The following is a 20,830-nucleotide window of genomic DNA, read 5'->3' on the forward strand; positions in this document are numbered from 1 at the left end:
GGCAAGGAGCAATTTATAAAATGATCCAAACAGGGAATAAGCATATTTAAATTACCATCTTTTTTTTCTTTTTTCTCTTTTACCATCTTTTTTTTTCTCTTTTTCTACTTTTAATGTGGTAACTAAAATTTACAATTTTTTCTATTTTGCTGGATGGGTGGGTAAAGAAGTTAAAGGCGATCTTTGGTATCCATGATATTTATTTGCTCTAGTTTTTTTAGTTGTATGTTTCAAATTAAATATATAGTCAGCAACATAAAAAATATATGTTTTAATTAAAATAGTATTATTTGTTTTAACCATATACATGTTTTCATTCTTTATTCATTTATTTATCATAAAAGTATTAATAGAAACAGGTATATAGGGTCGGCCTTGTGGACAGGCCGTTGAAATATGCCAGTATTTAATAGCAGCGAATTTAACGCCGACTAAAGTCTCCTGAAGCAAATCTTCAAAACCAAGCCATCTGTAGTTCTTCCACAGGACCTCTCCTAGCTGCAAATCTTCACACCATTTAATTTGATTTGTGAAGTTGTTCTGAACACACACACACACAAATGGCTCAAGCAAGAAGAGCGTGGCAATTCTGAGATAGTATTATAACACACACGCAAGAAGAGCGTGGCAATTCTGAAATAGTATTATGATTACCCAAATAACTCTTCTATATTGTTCGCATACTATTTTAGCTTTTGATGTGTGTTACCTGTATCTGTTTCTGTATTGCCTTTCAGTAACCACCTATTTGTTGTATAAAGCATACAAAATAATTTCCAAAAAAATATATGATTTATAAATGAACTAAATCATCTATAAATTAATTCCATCGCCAAGGATTGGATACCAAGTTTGCACTAGCTTTCACATGCGTCAAGAAACAAATGCGCTAATTTCAACAATCCCAGCACAAGAAACAAAACAAAATAATTATGCAGCACGCATGCACCTAAATCTCAAGCATTTGTTACCTAGTCACCCATGCCAGTTTATGGCTATTGGAATTTGCAGGATAAATCACTTTGAAGAGTCGAGGTACAAGCAAAACTACACATTCATCATTTCAAAATGATATAAAGTGTTTGATACAGAAATTTATATCGGTACCAGCAAGATCTCAGCTAAAAATAGAATTCAACAACAGAAATATTTACATGGTGAAAGATACAAAATTTACACTTATTGATAAAACATTGTGTCAATTGAGCTGTAGAGAAAAAACGCCACCCTTGTGTTGTCTTCTAAGGTGTAAAGCAGAATCGACCTATCAATTTTCAAGGCTTTCTTATTTGCAGATGGTCTTTCAACAACAGCATATTTTGGAACTGTCTGCAAAATAGAAAGACCAGGAATTAAGTGCATGTGAATGTAGGCTTTGGGTAGCAATATTGCGGGATTGCAATGAGGAAGCAAGAAAATGCTTGTTAAAGACATGCACACAGCCACACTAAGATTGCTTAGACTTTGCATAAAGCTCAACAAAAACCTGAGGAATGGTTCAGGTATCACTTACGCATCTTCAAGAGTGGAGCAAGATTGAGAACTAATGTTCTTACCTGCAAAGTAGAAAATCATTCACCATTTAGATTTAGTAGTAACAGATGATTGAAAGTAGGGTTGCAAGTGGGTCGGATTCAGGAAGGGGTTTGCAAATTTTAGCTGTCCTGGATCCAATTTGATCGGACTCCCCAATGTATTTTCTGATCCACAATCCAAACCATTTGCATCCCTAATTGAAGGAACAAGCTTTCAGGTTAGTGTAGTTGAAACAAGATGCAATTCAACCAGAAGATGATAAACCAACTTAGGTGGAGTTAAGAGGACAATTACAGGATTATAATATTCTCAGTAACTTGAGCAGAACCCCAGCTGTTGATTTAACCAACTTGGACAATTAATGTATTCTGATAACCTAAGACAAGCCTTCCAGATCAACTGAAAAATAAAAGGGATAACTATGTACCAAATCCAAGGCTACTAAGCCCAATAAGAGTAAGGACGTCACCCAAGGGCATTTTCATTTTGTTGCCTTCAGTGATATGCAAATGCCAGAGCTTTGCCACCAAGAGAGAGAGAGAGAGAGGTTACCTAGAAAGATGCCTGTAACTCAGTAAGCAATAACTGTCACCAAGTGGAAGCAGTTGCAAACTGAAATAGCTAGTTGTCTATTCAATAGTGAAACTAAGAAACATGGTTAAGTGACAAACGAACGTAAGCAGACTGGATCACATTAAGTAATGGTTCATTCAGGACATCAAGCTCTCCTTGATTGCGCATCTTTGGATACAAAGGAGCTATATGATCAGCAGCAAGTTCAACTATGTTCCACAGTGACAGCTCTGAGGCCATCTGGATGACCTTTACACCTAGGTGGGGGCAGGATTTTAGACAAGACTTGATGACATGCAAGCTGCACTCTAGGACATCTTCCAAGAACCAGAGTTCAGCAAGCCAAGACAGCTCTATATAGATCTGCAACTCTTGCAACTTGTGGTCCACATTCATGTTCTTCCATAAACAGCCAAAGTATGGGACTGGCAGCTCCCTTGAATAAAACCACCTAACCAATTTGACCAATGCTTCCCAACAGATAGGGATTGTTATGCTTGCTGAAGAACTGCAAGAAAAACAGAGAACTAAAAGGTGTCAGCTGAGAAAGTTACAAGCAGTTTGAATCTAGGTTTAGGAATGAAAGCATAAGACTCGTACTTATATCAAAAGCCCAAATAAGTGGTCATTAGAGCATGAAGAAAAGATACACAAGGGAAGATGAAAGAGGCAAAAGCAATAAGAAACTTCATTAACACTAAAGAATGAGAGAATTACAACATATAGGGGCGTCCCCTTTTGGTCACGCTAGAAGACAAAAATTGTTAACTACAGCCCTATAACTGAATTACAAGAACACCCCTCTACAATAAACATATTTACAAAGATAGAGGTAAGCACAAATCTTATAAATGCAAGTATTACATTCTTCAACACTCCCCCTCAAACTTGGGATAATGAAAACACAATCATTCCAAGCTTGACGAGAAATGGTTGGAATGTCTTCAAAGACAACTTCGGGTGAAATAATCTGCTATCTAATGTGTAGTCCCAGTATATGTCCCAGTATATGACAATTAAATGGTTCCTTCCAAGTAAGCTCTATGAGTGGAGTGACAATCTATCTCAATATGTTTAATTCTCGTCTCATGAAACTCTAGATTCTTAGCCATGTGAATAGCATTCTGATTTTCATATTACAAAAGAGTAGAATCATTAATATTAACACCCATATCCTCTAATAACCATCTCAACCTTCAATTTGCAGTTGACTTCCATAGAAATATCTACCTGCTTCTAATCCTCAGTTAGCCTTACTTTGTTGATCAAATTTGTTGAATATTTATGTTGAGTCAACAAATAACACCTTTTTGAGTATGCAACTTCAAGTCCCAAAAAGTACTTCAGCATGACCAATTCCTTCATTTCAAAGTTTTCTACCAATATAACCTTTACATTATCAATCATAACCTCGTCATCCCCAAAAATTATCATATCATCAACGTATAGCAGGAGTATACATTGCCCTTGAGTGGAAGAGGCAAAAAATAGGGCAGGATCATGGAAATCCCGTTTGAAACCCAATCTCATAATAGCAAAACTGTACTTATCAAACAAAATTCTTGGAGCTTGTCTCAAACCACAGAGTTGTCTTTAGCTTACATGCTCTGACTTCTTTATAAACAATTCCCTAAAGCAATTCTATGTATGCTTCTTAAATCTCAATTTAGGAAAGTATTTTTTGACATCCATCGACCATAAATCTCATCTTCTAACAGCAGCCACTGCTAACAATGTTCTGATAGTTGTCATGTAAGTAATTAGAGCAAACATTTCATATTGCAAGCTATACCCCTTTGCCAACAATCGAGCTTTATATCCTTCTATTGATCCATTATCCCATGTCTTAATCTTATATACCCACTTGCATAGAGTCAGTGTAAGCAATTAAATTCAGAAAGGAGGTTGAAGACAAGAATAATCCTTTAACAGATGAACATTTGATATATCGAACCATCCACATGACAGCACTCATGTGAACTGTTGTAGGAGCATGCTGGAACTGGCTCACATGTACAACAGGAAATATATTTGGTCTAGTAATGGTGACATATGTCAAAGCACCGATAAGCTGACTATAAGGTGTGGGATCGTCCAAAAGAATATCATTTATTTTCAGTTTGGCATTGATTACTTCTGGAGTATCTACTTTCTTATCATTAGTAATGTCGGATCTCTCAATCATACCTGCAGCAAATTTAATTTAGGACAAGTACCGTCGTGGAGAATAAGCATCTTCTATGTCAGGGAAGTACCGTAATTGTCCCAAGCCAGTCATCTCAAAATTGTTTTTAAAAATATTTTAAATTTCTTCAATCCTCACTTTGTCTTCCCCTGTAATTATCACGTCAACAACATATAATAGGAAAACAACTTTTCTTATAGGGGAATTTCTAACGAATAAAGCAATGTCAGTATAATAAGATGTAAATCCAAGATCAAAGATTCCAGTAATAAATCTATCATATCATGCCTTGAGGGCTTGCTTGAGCCCATACAAGGCTTTCTGCAAGTGCAAAGCTTTCCTACAAAAACATCTAGTTCAGGTGGGGATTCCATATAGACTTCTTCAATTAAATCCCCATTAACGAAGGCATTTTTTACATTCATCTGGTAGACTTTACAATTTTTAATAGAGGCAACTGCTATAAGTGTTGTAACTAAGGTCATTCTAGCAATCGAGTCAAAGGTTTCATCATAATCCATCTCATGTTCCTATGAATAACCCTTAGCAACCAATATGGCTTTGTATCTTTCCTAAAAGCCATCACATTTAGTGTTAACTTTATAGATCCATGTACAACATATGGCCTTTTTCCTTGTGGAAGAGTTTAGATTTCCCATGTTTTGGTTTTATGAAGGGCGTCTAGTTCTTTTCGCATGGCATCTAACCATTCAGGGTAAGATTTAGTTTCTTATAAGTAAAAAGTTCATAATAGGAATGTATGGACAAGAGACAAGATCTATACTTTAGAGAGATGAATTCATAGGATATGAATCTATCTCGCAGTCTAGATACTCTATTAGATCTTTTTACTTCTTAACTACTAGTCCTATTAGTTTGACTACTATGATCAGAGTCCTCTAGAGATTGGATAGGTTCAAGATCTACAATTTCATTGTGTTGATACTTTTCTAACGCACTAGGTGGGTTTTGTTTGATTCTTTTAGAGTATTGAAGAATGGTTCTTCGCTTCTCCCATAGGCATCCAAATTATCATTATTGCAAACACCATCTTCATGAATAAGCATCTCATATTGAAAAATCCCACAATCATTCCTTACATCAAGAACAAGATCAAATAAAAAAGTTTAACTTCTTCTTTTACAAAATATAATTTCTTTTTCAACAAAATTGGCATTTCTAGAAACATAAATTGTCTAAAACAGGATCATAACATGCATTTTTTTTAGCATATCCAAGAAAAACACATTTAGTAGCTTTAGGAAAAAGTTTGTTACCTTTGTTGACAAGAACAAAACATTTGCATCCAAAGGCTCTCAATTTGGCATATTTAAGAGGAGTTTTAAATAGTTTTTCAACAACAGAAATATTTTTCAGAGATTTTAAGGGTAATTTATTAATGAGATGAACAACAGTTAAAGCAATCTCAACCCAAAAAAGTTTTGGCGAAGAACTAGAGATGAGAAAAGTTCTAGTAGTCTCAATTATATGTATGTGTTTTCTTTTGGCTAGACCATTCTATTGAGGATTGTAAGGGCAAGATTTTTTATGAGTTATTGCATTTATTTTAAAAAATGACTCAAATTCATTAGAAATGTATTATCCTCCTGAATAGGTTCTAAAAGTCACAACTTTATAATCAAACTTAGTTCCAACAAGAGAATAAAATGACTTGAAAGTTATGCTTAAAAAAATAAATCCATGTAAATCTAGTGAAATCATCTACATAAATAACATAATATAAAAATCCTCCTTTAGAGACAACGGGAGATAGACCTCACACATCTGAGTGAACCAATTGAAAGTGTTTTAAAGGAAAGAATGGTCTATCATCAAAATGTAAAGCTTTCATTTTTTTCATGAATGTATTCATTACAAGAGAATTCCTTTAAATTACAAAATTTTCCACAAATTGGAATGTATTCCATTTTGGATATAGAAGGATGTGTAAAAATTAGGGTATCAATGGGTTTCCAACCCCAATTCAATCATCGAAGAAAGAAAGAAGACTTGAGAGAAGAGAGAAACTTTTCTTCAAGGAATAGAGGTTGTACACATTGAAAGTTGTGCCCTTTTGTTTTATAACTTCTTATAATTTTACATTGGACATATATGCCCCTCATTAGGGGTTACAACAATATTACAATAAAGGGTAAATTTGTCAAGGAATTTTACAACTTAAAACATAACACCAAACGTGTGGATCTCGGATCCTAATGATCCGATCTATTCCACACGTCTTAACACCCTCCCTCAAGTTGAACATGGTTTTGAACCATATTCAACTTGCTCTTCAGAAACCAAAATCTCTCTTTAGTGAGTCCTATAAAAAGGTTTGCTACTTGATCATTGGCACTAATGCACATAGCTTCTAACTCAAGGTCCTCCATCCTTTGTCTAATGAAATGCTCATCAATCTCAATGTGTTTTACCCTACCATGTTGAATAGGATTTTGTGCAATTTTGATTGCACTCTGGTTGTCACAATAGAGAATTGATATGGGACTCACTTCCCAAAGCTAACTCAATAGATGTATCCGTATGACCTCTATTGTGGTTGTTGTCATGGACTGATATTCTGCTTCTATACTAGACCGCGTTACAGCTCTTTGCTTTTCGCTGCTACATGAAATTAAATTTTGCCCGAGAAAAACACAATAGTTTGAAACAAACTTTCATTTATCCAGATCTCCAAAGCAATCCGCATTTGAGCAAGACGCAATTTGAACCCCATCACTTTTATTAGCAATGTCTTTCTTATATACCAATCCATGTCCAATGGTCACTTTCAAGTATCTCAATATTCTCTTCACGGCCTTCATGTGTCCTACTTGAGGATCATGCATGAATTGAGATACCTGGCATACAACACATGTAATATCAGGTCGAGTAAACATTAGGCATTGTAACATACCTACAACGCTCTTGTATTGTGTGGGATCTGTGTATGGAGTCCACCTTCATCCTTTCTTAGTTTATGATTCAAAATGCTAGGAGTACCAAGAGGTTTGCAGTCTCTCAAGAACATCAAGAATATATTTGTGTTATATAAGAGTAATTGAATCAGCTTTTTTGTCTACCTCAACTACTAAGTACTTCAATGCTCCCAAGTCTTTCAACTGAAATTTCCTCCCCAAGAGATCTTTAACTTGAGTAATATGAATTTCTGAACTCTAAGTTATAATAATGTCATCTACATATATGAGGATAATGGTGATATATTCTTCTCTGAATAAGAGGAGAGAATGATCCAAGGTTGATCGTTTGAATCCACACTTATAGTAAACGATACGGTGCGATACATACAAGATTGCCATATATCGACCTTTGAAATCTGCAAACATATTCCTGGCTATCTGACTCACAATACCCTTGAGATTGCTCTATATATATCGCTTCTTTCAAATCTCCATAAAAGAACATATTTTTAACATCTAATTGATTTAAAACCCATCCATGTTGCAAGGCAAGAGATAACACTACTCTGATGCTTCCCATTTTGACCATCGGACTGAAAGTTTCATCATAGTCCAGCCCATATTACTACATGAAGCCTTTCGCAAACAGACTTGCTTTAAATCGTTGTATGTTGCCATCTGGTTTGAATTTGAGTTTATATACTCATTTTGATCCCACTATATTCATCCCATGTTCAGCTGATACTTGATCCATAACTCAGCATACAAGAACCTAGTTACCGCCACAAGTAGACCCTCAAAACTATCGATTAGGACAGGATGAGCAGCAATCCCAAATCTGCTCCTTAGAAGATGCTATTTCCAAAACATCTTAATTCTTAAGAAAATAACAATAAATCTGAATCTCCACTGATCATCCAGATTTTTAATTCTATGAGCACCTAAAATCAAAATAAAATAGAATCCTACCTCAATCAATCGAAACTAGGTCAGGCGTACACTCAATGTTGATGTCATCAACATGATTCCCGAGGCAGAATTTCAGCAACCCAGAATGGCATCTCTTCTTTCTAAAATCACCTTCCACAAACCACATTAGAGCATGAAGAAGAGATACACACGAGAAGATGAAAGAGGCAAAAGCAAGAAGAAACTTCATCTATGTCACAGGGACTCGGCAAAACAGGTGCCGCACCCGCATTGACGCGACGCGACGCGGGTGCGGCACCGGGTGCGGTCAACGCACCCAGGGTCATTTTTGTCCACTGTTTGGGCGTTGAAAAAAAAAATCCCCGATGAAAAGGAGGATTAGGGCAAAAAAAATATTTTGCCCTAATCTCTCCTCTCCTCTCCTCTCCCCCTGAGCTCGAGCTCTCTCCCATCGCCGCCCCAGCTCCGCCTCCTAGGCTCCTCCTCTCCTTTCGCAGGTATGTACCCTCTCTCACTCTCTTCTTGGGTCGGCAGGAGAGGGGCCGAGCACCCCCTTCCCTTCTCGCTCTCTTGTTTGGTCGACAGGGAAGGGGCCAAGCCCCCCCCCCCCCCCCCCTCTCTCTCGATCTCGTGTTGGGTCGGCAGGGGAGGGGTTGAGCCCCCGCTGCTCCCTCGTTTTTCGGCACAGGAGGGGCCGAGCCCCTCCCTCTGGCTCTTTTTTTGGGTCGACAGGGGAGGGGCCGAGCCCCTCCCCCCTCTGGCTCTCTTTTTGGGTCGACAGGGGAGGGGCCGAGCCCCCCCCCCCCCCCCCCCTCTGGCTTTTTTTTTGGGTCGACAGGGGAGGGGCTGAGCCCCTCCTCCCTTCGGCTCTCTTTTTGGGTCGACGGGGGAGGGGTCGAGCCCCTCCCCCCTCGGGCTCTCTTTTTGGGTCGGCAGGGGAGGGGTTGAGCCCCCCCTGCTCCCTTTGTTTTTGGCAGGGGAGGGGCCGAGCCCCCCCCCCCCCCCCCTCTCGCTCTCTTGTTGGGTCGACAGGGGAGGGACTGAGCACCCCGTGCTCCTTCTGTTTTTGGTAGGGAAGGGGCTGAGCCCCTCCCTATTTTTGGCAAGGGAGGGGCCGAGCCCCCCCCCCCCCCCTCTCGCTCTCTTGTTGGGTCGACAGGGGAGGGGCTGAGCACCCCCTGCTCCTTCTGTTTTCGGTAGGGAAGGGGCTGAGCCCCTCCCTATTTTTAGTAGGGGAGGGGTTGAGCCCCCACCCTACTCCCTTTGATTTCAGGGGAGGGGTCGAGCCCCCCCCCCCCCTGCTCCCTCTGTTTTCGGCAGGGGAGGGGCCGAGCCCCCCTCGCTCTCTCTCTCTCTTGTTGGGTTGGCAGGGGAGGGGTTGAGCCCCCCCTTCTCCCTGTGTTTTCGACAGGGGGAGAGGGTCAAGTATAATTGATTTGAAAATTTTAATGTATTTTTTTGTGTGTTTTCAGGATAAAAATGACGGATAAAGGGAAAGGACTTGCGTCATCCTCATCCCAACATGTGAGTTCTGCTGCTAGTTTTGCTGATAGTTGCAGTGGGATTGATGATGTGGGGCCACTATGGGTACATGTAGATAAACTTGCAAAAACTGGAGAAGGAAGTGGTGGAAACAAGAGATTTCGATGCAAGCTCTGCGAAAGAGATTTTGTTGGGTCTTACACAAGAGTGAAGGCTCATTTGTGATACCAGGACATGGCATTTCAGCTTGCAGAAAAGTTGATGAGGCAATGCGAAGACAATACAAGAAAATACAAGAAGAATATGAGAAGAGAAAGGCAATGGCCGATTCTTCTGCAGTCAGTGTGCCATTTGCAAGCCACCAAGAAGATGCTGAAAAAAAAAAGTCAATGTAGGAGGTAGAGGAACGATACAAGCAGCATTCAATACATATGAAAGAGAAGAATTGGATAGAAAAGTTGAGAGGTATTTTTATTCTGGTTCACTCCCATTTAATGCGGCTAGAAATCCTTATTGGAAGGATTTAGTAACATCCTTGGCAAATTGTAATTTGAGTGGTTATGTGCCTCCAAGTTCAGAAAAAATACGAACCACACTTATTACAGAAGATAGGGCAAATCTGGAGATGTTGCTAGAGATTAAAAAATATTCATGGGAGCAAAATGGAGTTTCTATTGTGTCTGATGGATGGATGGACAGATATTCAAAGGCGTCCATTAATCAATTTCATTGTTTGTTCGCTTAGTAGCCCAATATTCTTGAAAGCAGTTGATGCATCTGGGGAATATAAAAATGCAGAGTATTTGAGGGGATTGTTTATAGAAGTGATAAAAGAAGTGGGTGATCAGAAAGTGGTACAAATCATTACAGACAACGCTCCAGTTTGTAAAAGTGCAAGCGTTGAGTTTAGAGAGTGAGTACCCTCATATTTTTTGGACTCCCTGTGTAGCACGCAGCTTAAATCTAGCCCTAAAGAGCATCTGCAACCCCAAAGAAGAAGAAAATTCACAAGCATATGATTTATGTTCATGGATTGAAGATTTAGAAAGAAATGTCAAAAGCATTAGGAATTTTATTGTTAACCATCATCGTGCTAATGCTATATTTAATAGGCATTCTGATTTGAAATTGTTGAAGGTCGTTGAAACATGTTTTGCATCCATCATTGTGATGATGAAGAGGATTAAAAGAGTGAAGAATGTTTTGATTAATATGGTGACTGATGAAAATTGGACATTCTATCGTGCTGATGATGATATCAAGGCTCAAGAAATTAAAAAATTCATTCTTGATGATGAGTTTTGGGACAAAGTGGTATACTTCCTTCAATTTACGCAACCTATTTGAGAAATGTTAAGAGAAATTGATAAGGATGAGCTCATGTTTCACAGAGTTTATGAAATGTGGGATAATATGATTGAAAAAATACAAGCTATAGTTTTCAAGCATGAAGAAAAAAATCTTGCATTGGATGATTCAGATTTTTTTAATCATATTCATTCAATTTTAGTCAGAAGATGGGATAAGAGCAACACTCCTTTCCATTGCATGGCGCATTCTCTTAATCCAAAATATTATGCAAATAAGTGGCGGGCTGGTGGTATTGGTCGTGTCCCTCCAAATTTAGACTCAGAGCTATCAAGACATAGAAATGTGTGTATGACAAGACTTTTTCGAGAAGCATATCTTCTACATCAAGTCACACAAGAGTTTGGAAAATTTTCATCTTCGAGATTATATGGACCAGCATTATTCGCGAGAGAAGAAGATAATATAGATCTTATCACATGGTGGTCAACATTTGGATCAGAAACACCTCTTCTCCAACGTCTTGCATTAAGATTGTTATCGCAGCCTGCTAGTTCATCTTGTTGTGAAAGAAATTGGAGCACATATTCTCAAATCCACAACATGAAGAGAAACAAACTCACCAGCAAGCGTGCAGAGGATTTAGTATATGTTCATTCAAATCTTCGATTACTTTCGGGAAGCAATGATGAATACAGGTACTAATTTGCTCTCTTAGTTATTTGATTATTTCTTAGTTTTCATTTAAATATACTTGTATTGTATTTATCATTTTCAAATTAGGTTTATAACGCAGACAAGGAACATCCAAATTTTGGAATGTAAACCCAGAAGAGTGTGACTTCGAGGGAGAACATGATTTCAACATAATAAACATGGATTTAGCTGAGCCCAGTATTCCTTCTAATGATGCATTTGATGATGAAGAAGAAGATTATTAACATTCATTACTTCATCAGGATATACTTTGGTATGTAATTTAGTTCTTTTATACTTTACTTATTTGATTGATATTTAGGTCTTGCTTTACTTATTTGATTGATAATTTGATATTTAGGTTGATATACTGCATGCATGATGAATCATATTATGACAATGTTAAACTGTTAAAACTTCAAAATTATATATATATATATATATATAAATTTTTTTACATTTTTGCCCCTGCCGCACACCCGCACCCGCACCCATGTGACATAGAACTTCATTAACACTAAAGAATGAGAGTTACAACATATAGGGACGTCTCCATTTGGTTACACTATAAGACAAAAATAGTTGACTACAGTCCTATAACTAAATTACAAGAATACCCCTCCACAATAAACATATTTACAAAAGATAGAGGGCAGCACAAATCCTAGTAATACAAGTATTACATTCTTCAACATGACTTTCATGTATCCTCAGCATGCATAATATTAACTAGAATAGTCATGCGATAACACAATAGTAACAATGCCTGCAAAATTTTTGATGAGCTCGAAGCCCTTCCAAACTCGTGCAAAAGAAAGTTGGATGAGATACAAGCCATAGTCCAACTCATCCACCAATCTAAAATCAATCGAAAAGTCATACAAAGTCATAAGTGGCATACCTGTCCCGCATTCCTGATTGAAACAATGCCCTCAGATAATCACAGCTTGACAACAAAATTGTTCTGTGTGCATGCACATGCAGCATCAGATCTGGGCACACAGTGCAGTTACTTGTTCCTCCTACACTCTGTTTTGGCACCAATATAATGTCACTGAAATAGCCAGCAAAGATTATTAGAAAGGTCGTAGCAGTAATTCAAAGGCAGAAAATGACATAAAAACATGAATTTTATGTGGCACTTAAGAAACACAATCGGCCACAAATATGAAAACACCACAGCTATAGCATATGCAACATAGAAAGATGAGAAAGCATGGATAATTACAAGAAAGGATGGCCAGCAGATTCCAGAGCAGAACTGAAATCACAGGTAGCAACAGCACTACCCCAATTTGGCCTTTTACCAGAAAGCAAGAACATTAGCATCTGCAAATTAGAATGATTCGCAAGCACTTTCAAATGCTTCACATGATCATCCGATACTTGCACAAAACCTGAATAAACAAACTCCAGCACTTTCTTCATACAGCAAGTTTGAACTCTCGAAGACAATTTAACTACTTCAGTGAACTTTCTGCACAATTTTTCAAGATCTTTATCTCCAGCAGAATCATCACATAATTTATTGTCATCAGGAATTCTAGGAATTAACAGCAACGGGCATCTGGCTGCAAGAATGATCCTATGTGCCTGCAGGTATTCCCCATCTGAAAGCACAAGTCTCATGTCTGCAAACTTGTCCTCATTAAGTAGTTTGCCAACCCTACTCCCAAGATTGCTTGGAAAGCCATATATACCAAAGTAGCTGAGAATGTAAGCAGCAAACCATTTGACCCCTGAACCAAATCCCCTGCCATTTAGGATTTCCAAGAATGTATCTGGAAAGCCTTGGGCTTCATATCTTTGATTGAGTTCATGTATGTAGCTAGAGTTCCGTATTAGTTCTGCAAATGCCCACATAGCAAAAAATAACACTATGTCCATCCCTTCCCAATCTTCTGTATGATCCCAACAGCATGTTATTGAATCATATTTATTAAGTACATGAAAAGCAACATTCAACCTTGAGATCTGCAAGCCTGCACTTAAATGCTTATCAATGATGGAAAATAATATCTGTGGGCCATTACATTGAACCATGCAATCCCTATATTCAGACAAACTCGAGTAGCTAGCTAAACTCATTAAGGTAACTACAGCACGGAGTTGGTCAGAAGCACCATTCACACTACTATACATGATCAACTCTAAGGAATGAACAAGGAGTTGCACATGCTGACAACCATGAGGCTTCAATTGTTCTAGTAAATAGTGTCTGGCCTGTGAGGAAATATATTTGCAGGGAGAAAAGATCAATAACAGCAATGTCCTGGCTGAAGGTTCTACGTCAGATTCATGGAGATGACAATCATGTGTGATACAACCCCATTTGTGAGAGATATCCACTGCCATTGAGCTATCGACATGAAAAAATTTAGTAAGCAAAACAAAAAAGGGAAATGAAAAGGAGAAAAAGAGAAGATTGAAGATTAGGTTAGGTATCAAACAATTGCAGCATAGCATTACCAGGCATACGAAATAAGAGCATTCAGAAAGTTGAAACCTCCACCAGAGTTCAGGCTGAAATTTTCATTGCAAAGTATTGCAAGCCACCCAAGAATATCCCAGAGAAAAGGCCTGAGTGTTGGATAACAATTAACACCCATGCTCCTGCATGTTGGCACATTTGAACGAAGGGAAGCTTCCAGAGACTTGTCCATAATGGAATATTTATTTATAAGAAGATTAAATAGTATTTCATCAATTCTATGCTTCCAAAATTGGGTGTGATGATCCCCACGCCAACGGACAACTAATGCTGCACGACATGCTTCCAGTACCAATGGAAAATGATCAGTAGGTATCCTTTCAGAAGAAAGAGACTTCCATTCCACCATTGCACTTGTTATACTCCTGACTATAGGTGTGCAATGTTGCCGTATGATCAAACTAGATCCCATTTCAGACTTCTGAACAGAAGGGTAAAGATCATGTTACAATAGGCAGGTTTAACACCAACTTGAAGCAAGACAAAAATTACACTAGAGAACTGGATAATTATTCATATAAGAAATATCATGTACTACATACCGTGAGAATCTGAAAGAGTCTAAATGCCTCAATTCTCACAGGGGAAGGACGTGATTTTTCCATGCAAGATACTAGGACCGCAACCAATTCTCTGCTTTCAATAAGTTTCATTGCCAAGTCACCGCATAAGGCTGCAGTTCTCAGCCAAGTAGCTTGTTCTTAACCCACTAGAAATGATAAAACAAAGAAAACCACAGTAATAACTCGAAGGAAACTCTAGAAGTACTGAAAAAACTTGCAGCAACAAGAACAAATGGTACCTAAAGAAGAGTACAATTGTAGCATAACAGCTGATATCGATGAATCAGGGTTTTTGCAGAGAGCATCTAGCCTAGGCGTCAAATTGTGACAACTCCAGGTCCAAGCAGCATACCTTGAGACAGGCCACCACCAGAGTATCGTGCATAAAAGAGAGGCCATCTCAGTGAAGTACTCAATTGGTTTTTGGATACCAGTTATATGCTCCAGTAAAGCATGTAAAATACTGTCAATTACGTTAGAATTCTCCAGTGTTTCCCAAGCATCCTTATGATCATCAACTTTCCAAGGCTTCAACTTCTTAAGGATACTATTCAAAGCTATTGCACATGAAACAAGAATTGATGAGCCTTCAGAAGATATCAAACATGACAATGGATGGATCAGAACAGAGCCACCATATTTCAGTATGGAATCTCCCAGAAGGTCAACAAATTTTACTGACTCTTCTGCTGCTAAGTTCAGTATTGCTTGATTTCCTGATTGAAGAATCCCTTCTAAAGCAATCATCATATCATTAATGGAATCCTGCAGCATCAATGACTTCATCAACATTAGAAGCTCAAGAACCAACAGAGTAGATGTGTAACTATAACTTCATATTCATAAAATACTTGGTCTTTAAAGCGAACATCAGGCAACCATCTGAAATGGGTGAAAATATTTATCAACTTATTTTGACAATTACAAGCTCCTAGAAACTGTAGATTGATAATAATAGCATGCTAATACCTACAGATGCTAGAAATTTAATATCTGACATTTGACCTCAAAAAGTAGGCAGCTAAAGTGAAATAGTGCATATATCTAATATTCTACATTTGAGCAACTCACAGTGATCATTGCTGGTATTGACCTCAATAAAAATATATCCCCAAGGAATTCAAGCATGGCAAACAACTAAAAACTACTGTTCAAAAGAAACACTTCTGGCTATAATATAATGAGAAAATATACAGAATTGTATACAAAGGAAAAGTACTGAACTTAAAGATAAAGTGTCTTTTTTGTCTGCACAAGTTGCACCAATAAGGAGCTCTTCACATTCACAGGTCCATGCTAGCAACATTATTTAATCATGCTATCCCGGTACAAAACCGACATGTTTCCTTGACAAAGTTGCAGAACAAGAGCGTAATGTTATATACAACCTAGTCACCTAAACAGACAACTTCCGAGATTCAAAAGCTTCTAGTAGGTGAGGAACCATATTTAGGGGCCATTCGGAAGTGGAAAAAAGATATGGAAAATGTGAGTGCAAAAGAAAAACTTCAAGAGTTTCTCCAATTGTTCCAAATGAGAAAATTTCTTGTGAGAAAATTCTCCATCTCTGGAGATGGAGAAATTTTTTATATGACAAGCTGCTCTCTCTCAAATTTTCACGTCACACCAACAAAATAAAACTATGTAAGGTGTCTCATATCAAAACTTTTCATATGAAAATTCTCCTTTCACATGGGTATTTTTCTTACTTCTAGACACGGCTATAATGCAAACAAAATAGATAAATTAACTAGCTTGTTCGCCCCTTGTTGTGAAGAGAAATTCCAAGCAGCTAAACACTATATGCTTGTGAAAAGCATCAAGTTGTGTTATATTGATTATCACCCATATGGATGAGCATGTGCCCATCACCTTAGCTGTCAAAAGCAGTGTATGCACCAACTAGGTGGCCTAGGGGTCCACCCCAAACCTGGTCAACTTAAACCAGAATGCCCTTTAGGGCAAATATTAATATAAAGGGGAAGGGTGTAAGCCCATCCCACCCACCACCCACCCACCCACCTCTCTCTCTCTCTCTCTCTCTCTCTCTCTCTCTCTCTCTCTCTCTCTCTCTCTCTCTTTCTCTCTCTCTCTCTCTCTCTCTCTCTCTCTCTCTCTCTCTCTCTCTCTCTCTCTGGTGAAGGCGAGGAATACGAAGGAAAAGGAGAAAACTGAGGTAGGTTCTTTTTTCTTATTATTATTATTCCACTTTTATTTTCCTTTTCTTCATCTTTTTCTTTCTACTTCTTTCTTTCTTTTCTTCATCTTCCTCCTGTCCCATCTTCCCCTTTCTTTTTTTTCTTTTTTTTCTTTTTTTTTTCTTTTATTGTTCTTCTTCTTTCTTTCTTTCATCTTCTTTCTTTTTTTTCCTCATTGTTTTTCCTCATCTTCCACTTCCCACTCCCCCGTTCTCTTTTTTTTCCTCTGCTTCTTCTTTTTCTTCCTTTTTACCTTCTTTTTTTCTTTATCCTTGTAAATAAACAAAAATCTTCCAGTGACACTCAATATGCTCACCAAAGATTCAAAAGAACATGCACAACAAGTGTCCACAAAAGGACACACTCAATACCAAACCCACACAAGGGGTATTTACAAGAGGGCTAAAATATAAATATTATTTTATTCATTACCATGCAAGAAGCATTGCTTACAAGAGGGGGTTCAACCCCTTATTATATGAAGAGAGGACTCAATAGAGTCGTTGGAGCTAGTCCAACGGCTACAAATAGTCGTCGGACTAGATCCAATGGCTCTACAACTAGTCAACATCTTGTTGACTAGTTAGAGCTCTAGTTCATTTTGAACTAGAGTAAAATACAAAAGGAATAAATAAAAAATAAAAAATAAAAAGATATATATGTAATATGTAATATATAATATATATATATACATATATGTACAATTTTAACACTCCACCTCAAACTTACAGTATAATAACTGGAAGTTTGTCTAAAAGAAATTGATATCTAGGAGGAGCGAGAGGTTTGGTAAAGAAATCTGCTAGTTGATATTCTGATGTCAATAAGGCAGATCTATAGTACCATGAAAATACTCCTTTCAAACATAATGGCAGTTAATTTCAATATGATTAGTTCGTTCATGAAAGGAATGATTGTTGGCAAAGTAGATTGCACTCTTGTTGTTACAGCACATGTGCGAGGCACCAGTTACTTGAACTCTCATGTCAGTCAACAATCTTCTGAGCCAGACCAACTTCATCGTTGTGGTTGTCATGGCTCGATACTCAGCTTTTATTGAAAAAGTGAAACCTTTTGTTGCTTCTTGCACTGCCAAGAAATCAAGGATTCACCTAAAAACACACAAAAACTAGCGGTTTAATGTATCTAATAAAGATAAAGTAGACAAAAAAAGTCTGCGAGAAAGTGAAGTTTTAATGTATCTAATACTACGCAGAAGTGCTCCCATGTGAACAAAAGTGAGAGCGTGTTTAAATTGACTAGTTCGTACAGCGTGAGCTATACCGGGCCTAGTAATTAAAAAACAAGTCCAATGACGGTAGGCCAGTGACAGCCAGCATAAAAAACTTAGTCATACCCTATGAATATGAACCAATATGAGAATTTCGTTGGGGCATTCCCTACAGGCCCGGAGGCAGTGATAAATGGGCAAGGGTTGCTAGGTCGTCGCCCGGAAGCGACGCGTCACAACGGCACCCGGGTGTGGTGTCAAATAGGCAAGGGTTCCCTCACTTTGTTGGACGGGTGGGGGTAAAGAAGTTAGTCCAAGACCATAAAATTAGGTTAGCCACTTGGAACATAGGGTCTTTAAGTGATAAGTTGGTAGAGCTAGTAGATGTTATGTGTAGGAGAAAGATTGATATTCTATGTCTACAAGAGACCAAATGGGTAGGTGAGAAAGCAAAAGTGATAGAACCTTGGGGATATAAGATTTGGTATACAGGAATAAATAGGAATAGGAATGGAGTAGGAATTGTTATGAGTCGTGAGTTTATAGATAATGTAGTTGAGGTCCGTAGGAAGGGTGATAGGATTTTACTTATTAAATTAGTATTAGGTACGGATATTATTAATATTATTAGTGTTTATGCACCTCATGTAGGTTTAGATGATTCCATTAAGCGTCAATTTTGGGAAGATTTAGATGGAGTAGTACAAGGGATATCTTATGGAGAAAAGCTTTTCATCGGCGGTGACCTTAATGGGCATGTAGGCATTAGTAGGGATGGAAGAAACGAAAGTGGAGAAAGGATTTTAGATTTTGGTTTGTCCTATGATATGATCTTAGCAAACACTTGGTTTAGGAAGAGGGAGTCTCACCTAGTAACATTTAAAAGTGGGGTTAATACGAGTCAGATAGATTTTTTCCTACTTAGAAAGAGAGATAGGGGTTGTTGCATCGATTGTAAGGTTATACCGGGAGAAAGTGTAGCTACACAACATAGAGTCTTAATTTTAGATCTTAGAATTAGACAATGTCGCAAAAGGGATAGACATAGGATAGATCCTAGAATTAAGTGGTGGGCACTGAAAGGAGCTAAACAAGGAATGTTTGTAGAGCGGGTAGTTAAGGAAGTTGATTGGTGTCTCGAGGAGGATTCAGAATCTATGTGGAATAAGATAGCGGGTGGCATGAGAAAGGTGGCTAAGGAGGTATTGGGTGAGTCTAAAGGCGGTGCGCCGCTAGGTAAGAATATGTCGTGGTGGAACGAGGATGTCAAATTAGCAATTAAGGTTAAAAGAGAATGTTATAGAAATCTAAGTAAGAGTCGTGATAATGATAATTTGGAGAAGTATATGATAGCAAAGAAGGAAGCTAAAAAAATAGTTTGAAACACGAGGGATAAGGTATATAAGGAGGTTTATGACAAGTTGGATACCAAAGAGGGCGAGAAGGATATTTATAGGCTTGCAAAGATGAGAGATAGGAAATCGAGGGATCTGGAGATGGTTAGATGTATCAAAGATGAAACGCAAAGGGTTTTAGTCAAAGATGAGGAGATTAAGGAGAGATAGAAAGAGTATTTTGATAAGCTTTTTAATGAAAGTCATGCTCAGGATCTTGGAGACTTCTCCATTCCTTTTCATGAGATGAATCGTGACTTCATGTGCAAGATTCAAATAAAAGAAGTTGCAGAGGCTTTGAAGAAAATGAAATCAAGAAGGGCAGTTGGCCCGGATGGTATACTTATCGAGGCTTGAAAATGCTTGGGAGAAAAAGGTTTAGAATGGTTGACAAATCTTTTTAATAAGATTTGGCGGACAAATAAGATGCCTAATGAGTGGAGGAAGAGTAATTTGGTGCCTCTATATAAGAATAAGGGTGATATACAAGATTGCACAAACTATCGTGGTATAAAACTCATGAGTCATACTATGACACTTTGGGAGAGGGTGATTGAGTCTAGGTTGAGGAAGATTGTCATGATATCGGAGAATCAATTTGGTTTTATGCCTGGAAGATCTACTATGGAAGCTATAGATCTTCTTAGATAACTTATTGAGAGAAATAGAGAGAGGAACAAAGATTTGCATATGGTTTTTATTGATTTGGAGAAGGCTTACGATAGAGTACCTAAGGACGTTCTCTGGTGGACAATGATGAAGAAGGGTGTTTATCTCAAGTACATTAGTATAATTAAAGATATGTACGAAGGAGTAGTAACCAATGTTCGCACTTGTGGAGGGGTGACAACCAATTTTCCTATAACGGTTGGGTTACATCAAGGATTTGCTTTAAGCCCTTTCCTATTTGCTATAGTGATGGATGAGCTTACGAGATCAATTCAAGAAAATGTGTTGTGGTGTATGTTGTTTGTTGATGATATTGTTTTGATTGATGAGTCTAGAGCTGGGGTTAATGCTAAGTTAGAATTATGGAGACAGACATTGAAAGCAAGAGGTTTTAAGTTGAGTAAGAGTAAGACAGAATATATGGAATGTTGGTTTAGTAAGCAACGTAGTGATGGAAGTGTAGTGAAGCTTGGTGAGCAAGAAATACCGGTGGATGATTGTTTCAAATATTTGGTATCTATCATTCAAAAGTATGGAGAAATTGATGGAGATGTAAATCATAGAATAAAGGTTGGATGGATGAAATGAAAAAGTGCAACTGGAGTGTTGTGCGACCGTAGAATGTCATTGTGGTTGAAGGGAAAGTTTTATAGGAC

General features: G+C 38.0%; 1 protein-coding gene across 2 annotated transcripts in view; it reads right to left on the bottom strand.

Annotated features, from left to right (window-relative positions):
• Positions 1–1,193: 1,193 nt before the first annotated feature.
• The window catches only part of LOC149822623 (BTB/POZ domain-containing protein), a 51,319-nt gene continuing 31,682 nt past the window's right edge, over positions 1,194–20,830 (bottom strand). The window contains exons 3-11 of one of the 2 annotated variants that reach the window (XM_089981678.1): positions 14,922–15,447; positions 14,662–14,792; positions 14,098–14,540; positions 12,857–13,987; positions 12,530–12,682; positions 2,089–2,617; positions 1,831–1,935; positions 1,514–1,556; positions 1,194–1,329 (exon numbers count right to left, since the gene is read on the bottom strand). In XM_089981678.1, coding sequence (XP_089837804.1) covers positions 2,182–2,617; positions 12,530–12,682; positions 12,857–13,987; positions 14,098–14,540; positions 14,662–14,792; positions 14,922–15,447 — 2,820 coding nt within the window. In that variant the 3' untranslated portion in view covers positions 1,194–1,329; positions 1,514–1,556; positions 1,831–1,935; positions 2,089–2,181. Of the gene's footprint in view, positions 1,330–1,513; positions 1,557–1,614; positions 1,730–1,830; positions 1,936–2,088; positions 2,618–12,529; positions 12,683–12,856; positions 13,988–14,097; positions 14,541–14,661; positions 14,793–14,921; positions 15,448–20,830 lie in introns of those variants that run through there. The other variant, XM_089981679.1, reaches the window with a different exon arrangement.

Source organism: Nuphar pumila, chromosome 11 (assembly GCF_984573655.1).
Source record: "Nuphar pumila chromosome 11, dmNupPumi1.hap1.1, whole genome shotgun sequence".
Classification (NCBI taxonomy): Eukaryota; Viridiplantae; Streptophyta; class Magnoliopsida; order Nymphaeales; family Nymphaeaceae; genus Nuphar; species Nuphar pumila.